Below are 12,110 nucleotides of genomic sequence, written 5' to 3'. Positions count from 1 at the left end.
TAGTTCTCCATTAGTAATACATTAACTCATGATTATCTGTGCTTTAGTGAAGCAGGAATTAATGCAGATTAGTGCACCCGTGTTGTAAAGAGTTACCAATATTTCTATACTTTTTAAATTATATTTTAAACATTTAAGTTCTAGCAGCTTTTCCCAACTTTTTCTCAACTATTATTTTTAATGAATATGTGTAAATATATCAGCGTGATCTGACCTCTGCGCTGACCTCCGCTCATAATGAAGCACAGTCAGGTCGTTACAGCTGATGTGTGTGTGTGTGTGTGTGTGTGTGTTCTCACTCTTATTGTGAGGTAATCATTATCGTGGCCGACTGTGTCCCCTCCACTTAATTTAATTGGCCCTTCCACCCATAGTTTCTGGTGTAGGTTAATAAAACATCCCCATGTGAGTACACCGGTGCCAGTATACACCCCTGATCATTTATCCCGATGTTCCGTCCGGATCCGTGTTGTGTGGAGCTCCTCATGTAGAAGGGCTTCCTGAACACAACTCGGCTCATTGGAAACACGAGCCTCACCTACATTTGTGCGTACCTTTAAACATTTTTACACCATCAACTTTTATTACTTTTCACACCAAACGATGAAGACTCATTTTCACGTCTTTTTCTTGCCCAATACTATGTTATGACCTGTTATTGTGACCGGTCCTACGCTCTCCGCTACGAGCGGGATTCAGTGTGGGATGCCTTATCCCACGTTTGACTATCGCTTAGGTTTAGTGTAGGTTGATACGTTATTTCCAGAAGCTATAGAGCATGAATATTGTATTGCCACTGAAATGCCACGTACAACAACCAGCATAAGGACATGCTGCCAGATAAACGTCCATCTGTTTCAGGACGTGCTTTTAGCGCCACTCACTGCACATTTCACTTTTAAAAGTGTTGTGAACATGTGAGCAGTAATGTAATGAACGTGTGCAGAAATGCAGGTGTTTCTGATGAGTCTGGGTTGCCTGAACTGAGTATATCTGCAAAGATCCCAGAGGAAGATGTGCGTAGAGCGTAGAGCTTGCTCGGTTCCTCTGCGTCCGGGACTCCCAGGACTCCACAGATGGGCCGTCTGTAGAGGGTCTTCTGCTGGGCATCTTTCAGACTTCAGATCTCTCCTGAAACTCAAGACAAGGCATTTCATCTCTTTACTGTCTGTGAGAAACAGCTGAGGGAATAAAGAGATCTTTGTTCCCCTTTCAATAGCTTACCATTGTTTGCTTTTAAAGCTACTCTAGCTTAGCCTGGTCTCACCAGACTCTCGTATATTTCATTTGTACAGAGAGTCCGGCACCTCTCCATTGACAAGGCTTAAAGGCCATAAAGACGGGCATTCTGTTGAAGTTTAAAACTATTGGATCTGCCATAACCAATCGCTAACGATTGATCGTGACGTATGTCATGCGGCCTTCGCCTGTTTCACACAAATCCATCAAAAGAGATATGCAGGCCACCTCAGTGATAAAACCATAGGATAAAACCTAAAACTTGTGCATTTGGATTGTGATTGTATTATTCACGGTTTTGTGATCGGGAACGCGCCGCTCACGTGGTCCATAACATGATTGTATGCTGTAAATAAAATGTCATTTGCTTGGTATGGTAATAAATGCTGCCGTAAATAAGCCCAATTCAAATGTTTACGTGCTTTTATTTTATATTATATTTGTCTGAGCGGTGATGAAATATATTGTTCTTGTATATACCTGCCAGCATTTTAAAGAAACACAAGTCTAGAAATGCATCCAAATAACAGCAAAGCAACCGTACGGTGCCCTGCATTGGTCACAGAGGATATAAAGAGTGAATTTTGAAGTGATATATTCTTGAAAACTCAGAGATGTGGATTCGGACAGCTGTTACATCACCACACGACCTGGTGTTTCTCAAAAGCAGTCGGTAACTCGGCCAGGGATTTTTACGTGGGTGGTGGGAAACGAATGGCAATAAAATAACTGTCAGTCCCTGTAAATGATGGCAAAACCTTCCGACCCCATGAGAAACACTTACCGTCTGAATAGGGATTCAGCAACTCCTGCCCCACTAACGGAGCGAGCTGGAAAATCAAACTCTTCCCAAATTCCCCCTGTTGGGGAAGAGAGCCACCAACAAACCCCAGCAAAGACTGCTCTTGCTCCGGCTTTAACTTCTGGATATTCAGCAGCGGTGCCACAACGGATTGAATGGTTTCGTTCGCATCTTTCTCCGCCGCCATTACTGAACTACAGCTCAAACTAGCGCTCGACATCGACGTCATCGTTCTCAGCCACTCCATCTGTTCGCTGATTGGACTGGTAAAAATTTGTTCGGAGAAAACCTATGACTACACAGCAGTCCCAGACGGAGACGAATACACCGCAGTCCCAGACGGAGACGAATACACCGCAGTCCCAGACGGAGACGAATACACTGCAGTCCCAGACGGAGACGAACACACCGCAGTCCCAGACGGAGACGAATACACCGCAGTCCCAGACGGAGACGAATACACCGCAGTCCCAGACGGAGACGAATACACCGCAGTCCCAGACGGAGACGAACACACCGCAGTCCCAGATGGAGACGAATACACCGCAGTCCCAGACGGAGACGAATACACCGCAGTCCCAGACGGAGACGAATACACCGCAGTCTCAGACGGAGACGAATACACCGCAGTCTCAGATGGAGACGAATACACCGCAGTCTCAGACGGAGACGAATACACCGCAGTCCCAGACGGAGACGAATACACCGCAGTCCCAGACGGAGACGAATACACCGCAGTCTCAGACGGAGACGAATACACCGCAGTCCCAGATGGAGACGAATACACCGCAGTCTCAGACGGAGACGAATACACCGCAGTCCCAGACGGAGACGAATACACCGCAGTCCCAGACGGAGACGAATACACCGCAGTCCCAGACGGAGACGAATACACCGCAGTCCCAGACGGAGACGAATACACTGCAGTCCCAGACGGAGACGAATACACCGCAGTCCCAGACGGAGACGAATACACCGCAGTCTCAGACGGAGACGAATACACAGCAGTCCCAGACGGAGACGAATACACCGCAGTCCCAGACGGAGACGAATACACCGCAGTCCCAGACGGAGACGAATACACCGCAGTCCCAGACGGAGACGAACACACCGCAGTCCCAGACGGAGACGAATACACCGCAGTCCCAGACGGAGACGAATACACCGCAGTCCCAGACGGAGACGAACACACCGCAGTCTCAGACGGAGACGAATACACCGCAGTCTCAGACGGAGACGAATACACAGCAGTCCCAGACGGAGACGAATACATCGCAGTCCCAGACGGAGACGAATACATCGCAGTCCCAGACGGAGACGAATACACCGCAGTCCCAGACGGAGACGAATACACCGCAGTCCCAGACGGAGACGAATACACCGCAGTCCCAGACGGAGACGAATACACCGCAGTCCCAGACGGAGACGAATACACCGCAGTCCCAGACGGAGACGAATACACCGCAGTCCCAGACGGAGACGAATACACCGCAGTCCCAGACGGAGACGAATACACCGCAGTCCCAGACGGAGACGAACACACCGCAGTCCCAGACGGAGACGAATACACCGCAGTCCCAGACGGAGACGAATACACCGCAGTCCCAGACGGAGACGAATACACCGCAGTCCCAGACGGAGACGAATACACCGCAGTCCCAGACGGAGACGAATACACCGCAGTCCCAGACGGAGACGAATACACCGCAGTCCCAGACGGAGACGAATACACCGCAGTCCCAGACGGAGACGAACACACCGCAGTCCCAGACGGAGACGAATACACCGCAGTCCCAGACGGAGACGAATACACCGCAGTCCCAGACGGAGACGAATACACCGCAGTCCCAGACGGAGACGAATACACCGCAGTCCCAGACGGAGACGAATACACCGCAGTCCCAGACGGAGACGAATGCACCGCAGTCCCAGACGGAGACGAATACACCGCAGTCCCAGACGGAGCACTGAAGGAAAATGAAAAGTGAGCGGAAGTATGTAGGAGGGCAGAGCCAGGCTAACTCTAGCTCCCCTCATTACAATGAATCTCTGAAAACAGGACAATCCTTAAAGCTCCCCTGTGTGATATTCCCCATCTAGCGGTGTAAAGGTTTATGACCATCCAGGGAATATTAGCTTCTGTTCCTCTCAGTTCTGATTTCAGTTTAACTCCTACGGTGGCCCATTTAGTCCAAGATTAACATGGCTTCCGGTTCGACCTCGTCCATGAGTGCCATCGAGTGTTAAACATGAAAGGCGAAGCTTGAGTTTACGGGTATGTCCCTCTGTGGCTACTGTACTTTCAAGATGGAGGGCCAACATGGCGACCGGCATTCGAACCCCTCACCCGTATGTGTTTTCAACGGCAGATTATAAACTTTATCACGTGAATGAAGTAAATAAACATTAATGAGCACAAATATTTTTGAAAGAACTAAGTGTGTTTTTAGCTAATACTAAACTAAAGTTACACAGTGTAGCTTTAATGAGCCAGAAATGTAAACTGTGTGATTAATTCCTCCTGTGGTTGGCCAGCCATCAGACCTCCGCTCATCTTCACACACAGATGAAGATATTAGTGTTGAAATCCGATGGCTCAGAAAGGCCTTCATTGACACCAATGTCATTTCCTCTCTCAAGACCCATAAAGGCACTAAAGACGTCGTTACAAAGCCCATCTCACTACAGCGGCTCTACAATCATTGATGAAGAGGCCAGAATAGAGTTAGTGCGCAAAAAACACTTAATAACGACTTATATAGTGATGGCCGATTTCAAAACAAAGATTTGAACCGTTATGAGTCAGTGAATCGAATTGAATTTCAACAAAAATATCTTCATTTGCGTTCCGAAGATGAACGGAGGTCTTACGGTGTCGAACAACATTAGAGTAAGTATTTAATGACAGAATGTATTTGGGTGAACTAACCCTTTAATGAGCCTTGTTTCAAAAGACCGTCTCAATCCAGTATGGCCAGTGTACTTGTGTGTGTGTCCGTACAGAAGTGTGTGCTATGCCCTGATGTGATGGTGTGTGTGTGTCCTTAAAGAAGTGTGTGCTATGCCCTGATGTGATGGTGTGTGTGTGCATATCCGTACAGAAGTGTGTGCTATGCCCTGATGTGATGGTGTGTGTGTGTGTCCATAAAGAAGTGTGTGCATTGCCCTGATGTAAAAGTGTGTGTGTGTCCGTACAGAAGTGTGTGCATTGCCCTGATGTGATGGTGTGTGTGTGTGTGTGTTCGTACAGAAGTGTGTGCATTGCCCTGATGTAATGGTGTGTGTGTGTGCATACCTGTACAGAAGTGTGTGCTATGCCCTGATGTGATGGTGTGTGTGTGCATATCCCTACAGAAGTGAAGTGTGTGCTATGCCCTGATGTGATGGTGTGTGTGTGCATATCCGTACAGAAGTGTGTGCATAGCCCTGATGTGATGGTGTGTGTGTGTGCATATCCGTACAGAAGTGTGTGCTATGCCCTGATGTGATGATGTGTGTGTGTGCATATCCGTACAGAAGTGTGTGCTATGTCCTGATGTGATGGTGTGTGTGTGTGTATCCGTACAGAAGGATGCACACCATACAGGTGGACTCTGTGCAGCGCTGGATGGAGGACTTGCGGCACATGACGGAGGTGGAGTGCATGTGCGTCCTGCAATCGAAGCCCATCGGCGTGGATGAAGATGCCCCAGGCGAGCTCATTGTGTCGGCCGTGGGTGAGCATGTGACCCGGGATAACCTGCAGACTCTCCTGAAGAGGGCGCTGGTGGTCAGCACAGAGCTGGGGAAGATGTTCCAGCGGCTGGAGAAGCGGCGCTGGCAGCGGGTCCACAGCACGGCCGTCAGGGTCAACTGTCATGTGCGCTCGCTCATCCAGGAGTACAGTGCGGCCAGGAACGCTCCGGCAGACATGCAGAAGGTGTCGTAACATCTACAAACATTAAGGGCCAGATTTACTAAACAGGGCAAATTAGCGTGAGAGCACAATATTAAAAAGTGCCAATGGGAGTGAAGCAAACATAGACCACAGAGAACACAGACCAACACCATCCACCCGTTAGCATCTGGTTTAAGGTGTGCTTTTTAGAGCGTTAAATAATGACATAAATACCAGTAAATTGATGAGCACAAACCTTAGTAAATCACCTTGTGTGATTAATTTAAATACTCTCCTCCCATAAATACAAACCTGATTCCAAAAAAGTTGGGACACTGTACAAATTGTGAATAAAAAACGAATGCAATGATGTGGAAGTTTCATATTTCAATATTTTATTCAGAATACAACATAGATGACATATCAAATGATTAAACTGAGAAAATGTATACTTTTATGTGGAAAATAAGTTGCTTTTAAATTTCATGGCATCAACACATCTCAAAAAAGTTGGGCCAATGCCATGTTTCCCCCTGTGTGTCATCCCTTCTTCTTTTTATATCAGTCTGCGAACGTCTGGGACTGAGGAGACGAGTTGCTCAAGTTTAGGAATAGGAATGTTGTCCCATTCTTGTCTAATACAGGCTTCTAGCTGCTCAACTGTCTCAGGTCTTCTTTATCGCATCTTCCTCTTTATGATGCTCCAAATGTTTTCTAATGGTGAAAGATCTGGACTGCAGGCTGGCCATTTCAGTGCCGGATCCTTCTTCTGCTCAGCCATGATGCTGTAATTGATGCAGTGTGTGGGCTGGCATTGCCATGTTGGAGAATGCAAGGTCTTCCCTGAAAGAGACGCCATCTGGATGGAGCATATGTTGCTCTAGAACTTGGATATACCTTTCAGCATTGATGGAGCCTTTCTAGATGTGTAAGCTGCCCATGCCACACACACTCATGAACCCCAGACCATCAGAGATGCAGCTTCTGAACTGAGCGCTGAGAACAACTTGGGTTGTCCTTGTCCTCTTTAGTCCGGATGACATGTAGAGTTTAGATTCTCTGCCCGAGCCCGAGCCCGAGCCCGAACCTGACCCGAACCGACCCACGGGCCGGGTCGGGCTGAGATTTCCCTGCACTATCCTCGGGTCGGTCAGCCCGGGCCCGTGATCAAGCGTTTGTTTTTTTAATCATTAGCCTACTTTACTAGTCTAATTGGGTGGGCAGACAGCTATGCTATAATCAGAAATTATATATATTTATTTAGCAAAGTAAGAACTAATACAACAACTAAGAAACAAATGTGTAGGCTACAAAGTTGCACAAGTCAGGATTAGTGTAAATGCGTGTTAAACTCACAGCTGGAGCAGTGATGGAGCGCAGCATTATAAACAGAAACGCTCTGTGTCAAGAGCTGCTCGCGTCAACACTGCACTCTGCTTAATTAAACATCTTCGAATCGTTTTGTTTAAAAGTGGTCATTTCAAGCTTTCTATACTCATATTTCTCATGTCTGTGAGGCAAGTAGACTGCTGAGTTTGGGTTAATTTATGAGACGCGCTCCAGTTCATGAGATGAAATGAAAGCAATCACGCCCACGACTTCACCTCGCGATTATAGTCTGCTATTTGCTTTTTATTTATTAAATCCAGTCAATTGGCCTAAGAAACCTTTTTTAAAATTAAGATACAATTTAAACAAAACGAAATAAATGCTTTCTACAAAACAAAACTTAATATTAAACTATAACCACCAAAATCATTTCTGACCCACTCGCATCTTTTCACTCATCATAATCAGATGAAATGTAAAAATAATATTATAATATTTAAACATAAATATGAAGGAAAAAAACACATTGTTTAATGGCAACAACAAAGTAAGCTACAGATAAATGTCTGAGCTGGATTTGAGCAAACATCAGTTTACCGGTGAGCGGATCATGAGCGTGCGCCTGCGGATTATTGAGCGGAGTCAAGTCAGCTTTATTTATAGCCTATAGCGCTTTTACAATGATGATTGTTTCAAAGCAGCTTCAAAGTGTTAAACATGAAAATATTGCAACAAAATATTATTCGGCTGTACAAGGCGCTGTGGAGAAAACTGAAAACTAAATGTAGTTTTATCATGAGCCTCACCATTTTTGACCTGTAGAGGTTTAGCCGGCGACGGCGAATGGCGCGGTGGATTGTGTTCACCAATGTTTTCTGGAAGTATTCCTGAGCCCATGTTGTGATGTCCATTACAGGAGCATTCCTGTGTGTGATTCAGTGCCGTCTAAGGGCTGAAGATCACGGCCATCCAGTTTGGTTTTGACCCTTGACCCTTACGCTTAGAGATTGTTCCAGATTCTCTGAATCTTTGGATGATATTATGCTCTGTAGATGATGATAACTTCAAACTCTTGTCAGTGTTTCTCTGAGAAACTCCTTTCTGATTTTGCGCCACTATTTTCTGCCGCAGCTTTGGGGGAATTGGTGATCCTATGCCCATCTTGTCTTCTGAGAGACACTGCCACTCTGAGAGGCTCTTTTTATACCCAATCATGTTGCCAATTGACCTAATATGTTACAAATTGTTCCTCCAGCTGTTCCTTATATCGACATTTAACTTTTTCGGCCTCTTATTGCTACCTGTCCCAACTTTTTTTAAATGTGTAGTTCTCATGAAAATTAGCCAATATTTTTCATGACATTTCAAAATGTCTCACTTTCAACATTTGATATGTTATCTATATTCTATTGTGAATAAAATATAAGTTTAAGAGATTTTTAAATTGTTACCTTTTTTATCACAATTTGTACAGTGTCCCAAATTTTTTGGAATCAGTTCTGTACTGCATTTGAAAGGGAAATTCCTACAAATGCATGTGCAATATATAACCCTGTCCACGCCTTTACAGCGCAAATGTTTCACTGTGTGTCTTTGGTAAATCCTGACAGTAGTTTTTAACCCCTAAAGAGGGTTTGCGCTGGAGCAAGCTATTAGTAAATCTGACCCAAAGGCTTTAATCACATATATAACGAACATATTTTACTGTGATATTGAATGTGCTCGTGTCTCATGTCAGTATGAAAAATCTCTTCTGGAGAAGTGCATGGAGCTCAACGTCATCACTGAGAGGTGAAGAACCCACGGCATCACACAACTTCATCATCATCATCATCATCATCTTAAAGATCAGATCACCTATATATCTGACACTGTTTACTCCTAAGGTGTCTTCATACTGAGGACGAATACTTCCTCAAATCCATGAAGGAGGCCATTCATGAGATCCTGACTGACGTCAGCGACTCCTTCAGCCATATGATTGACATGGCACTGGCCAATGAGATTCAGGTAAAAGTGACCTTCTACCGCATGATCTACACAAATTATTGTATTCACTACATTTTTATTTGCTTCAGTTATTTTGGTTACAGCTTCAGTATTCATGAATTATTAGTGAGCAATACAGTATCATTTAATCACAAATTATATTCACATTTGTCATAAAATTGCAGTTCTAATGCAATAAATTTGAACAGATTAGCTGCCAGTTTTATTAGTTGATGGTCTCTAGGGACATTTACTGCTTTTGTGAAGTGGATAGGTGATTGTGAATTGTGTATCGGTGTTCAATGTCTGCCCTGAGGAGGACTACAGGGCCCCACTCTGGACTCTTCCCACACCCTTCACAGACAACACACCAGGATTCACAACAGACACAGAGTCAGACCCAGAGCCTAGAGACAATGCCTCAGCCAATCATCGCCCCAGAGCTGGAGCCCAGAGACAATGCCTCAGCCAATCATCGCCCCAGAGCTGGAGCCCAGAGACAATGCCTCAGCCAATCATCGCCCCAGAGCTGGAGCCCAGAGACAACTCCTCAGCCAATCATCGCCCCAGAGCCGGAGCCCAGAGACAACTCCTCAGCTAATCATCGCCCCAGAGCTGGAGCCCAGAGACAACTCCTCAGCCAATCATCGCCCCAGAGACAACTCCTCAGCCAATCATCGCCCCAGAGCCCAGAGACAACTCCTGAGCCAATCATCACCCCAGAGCCCAGAGACAACTCCTGAGCCAATCATCACCCAGAGACAACTCCTGAGCCAATCATCGCCCAAGAGCTGGAGCCCAGAGACAACTCCTCAGCCAATCATCGCCCCCAGAGCTGGAGCCCAGAGACAACTCCTCAGCCAATCATCGCCCCAGAGACAACTCCTCAGCCAATCATCGCCCCAGAGCCCAGAGACAACCCCTGAGCCAATCATCACCCCAGAGACAACTCCTGAGCCAATCATCACCCCAGAGACAACTCCTGAGCCAATCATCGCCCCAGAGCCCAGAGACAACTCCTCAGCCAATCATCGCCCCAGAGCTGGAGCCCAGAGACAACTCCTCAGCCAATCATCGCCCCAGAGCTCAGAGACAACTCCTGAGCCAATCATCGCCCCAGAGCCCAGAGACAACTCCTGAGCCAATCATCGCCCCAGAGCCCAGAGGCAACTCCTCAGCCAATCATCGCCCCAGAGACAACTCCTCAGCCAATCATCGCCCCAGAGCCCAGAGACAACTCCTGAGCCAATCATCACCCCAGAGACAACTCCTGAGCCAATCATTGCCCCAGAGCCCAGAGACAACTCCGCAGCCAATCATCACCCCAGAGCCCAGAGACAACTCCTGAGCCAATCATCACCCCAGAGACAACTCCTGAGCCAATAATCGCCCCAGAGCCCAGAGACAACTCCTCAGCCAATCATTGCCCCAGAGCTGGAGCCCAGAGACAACTCCTCAGCCAATCATCGCCCCAGAGCTGGAGCCCAGAGACAACTCCTCACCCAATCATCGCCCCAGAGCTCAGAGACAACTCCTGAGCCAATCATTGCCCCAGAGCCCAGAGACAACTCCTGAGCCAATCATCACCCCAGAGCCCAGAGAGAACTCCACAGCAAATCATCGACCCAGAGCCCAGAGACAACTCCTGAGCCAATCATCACCCCAGAGCCCAGAGAGAACTCCACAGCAAATCATCGACCCAGAGCCCAGAGACAACTCCTGAGCCAATCATCGCCTCAGAGCCCAGAGACAACTCCTGAGCCAATCATTGCCCCAGAGCCCAGAGACAACTCCTGAGCCAATCATCACCCCAGAGCCCAGAGACAACTCCACAGCCAATCATCGACCCAGAGCCCAGAGACAACTCCTGAGCCAATCATTGCCCCAGAGCCCAGAGACAACTCCTGAGCCAATCATCACCCCAGAGCCCAGAGACAACTCCTGTGCCAATCATCGCCTCAGAGCCCAGAGACAACGCCTCAGGCAATCATCGACCCAGAGCCCAGAGACAACTCCACAGCCAATCATCGCCTCAGAGCCCAGAGACAACTCCTGTGCCAATCATCGCCTCAGAGCCCAGAGACAACTCCACAGCCAATCATCGACCCAGAGACAACTCCACAGCCAATCATCGACCCAGAGCCCAGAGACAACTCCACAGCCAATCATCGACCCAGAGCCCAGAGACAACTCCTGAGCCAATCATCGCCTCAGAGCCCAGAGACAACTCCTGAGCCAATCATCGCCCCAGAGCCCAGAGACAACTCCTGTGCCAATCATCGCCCCAGAGCCCAGAGACAACTCCTGAGCCAATCATCGCCCCAGAGCCCAGAGACAACTCCTGAGCCAATCATCGCCCCAGAGCCCAGAGACAACTCCTGTGCCAATCATCGCCCCAGAGCCCAGAGACAACTCCTGTGCCAATCGTCACCTCAGAGCCCAGAGACAACTCCTGAGCCAATCATCGCCCCAGAGCCCAGAGACCTCTCCTATGCCAAGCATCGCCTCAGAGCCCAGAGACAACTCCTGAGCCAATCATCGCCCCAGAGCCCAGAGACAACTCCTGAGCCAATCATCGCCCCAGAGCCCAGAGACAACTCCTGAGCCAATCATCGCCCCAGAGCCCAGAGACAACTCCTGAGCCAATCATCACCCCAGAGCCCAGAGACAACCCCAGCAACATCGTCCGTCCCTAGTGGAGTTCAGGGACATAGAGGGAAGCCCCGCCCACATTCCCACTGCTGAGGGTGAGCTTTACATGGCCTCTCTAAATTATCATGTGGAACTGGAAACAGTTACTTGCCGTAGTCTCCTGCAGCACTGATGGTCCCACCCAGCCTTCCTCTCTTCCCTCCTCCACCTAAGCAAGCCCCG

The 12,110-nt window shown here is 47.9% G+C and overlaps 1 protein-coding gene across 1 annotated transcript in view; it reads left to right on the top strand.

Moving 5' to 3' along the window:
- The window catches only part of LOC137064975 (protein inscuteable homolog), a 69,737-nt gene that overhangs the window by 35,125 nt on the left and 22,502 nt on the right, over positions 1-12,110 (top strand). Inside the window, exons 3-5 of the mRNA XM_067436538.1 lie at positions 5,609-5,960; positions 8,986-9,038; positions 9,134-9,257. Coding sequence (XP_067292639.1) covers positions 5,609-5,960; positions 8,986-9,038; positions 9,134-9,257 — 529 coding nt within the window. The remainder of the gene's footprint in view (positions 1-5,608; positions 5,961-8,985; positions 9,039-9,133; positions 9,258-12,110) is intronic.

This window comes from Pseudorasbora parva, chromosome 25, assembly GCF_024679245.1.
Source record: "Pseudorasbora parva isolate DD20220531a chromosome 25, ASM2467924v1, whole genome shotgun sequence".
Classification (NCBI taxonomy): Eukaryota; Metazoa; Chordata; class Actinopteri; order Cypriniformes; family Gobionidae; genus Pseudorasbora; species Pseudorasbora parva.
This window is presented reverse-complemented; position numbering and strand designations above follow the sequence as displayed.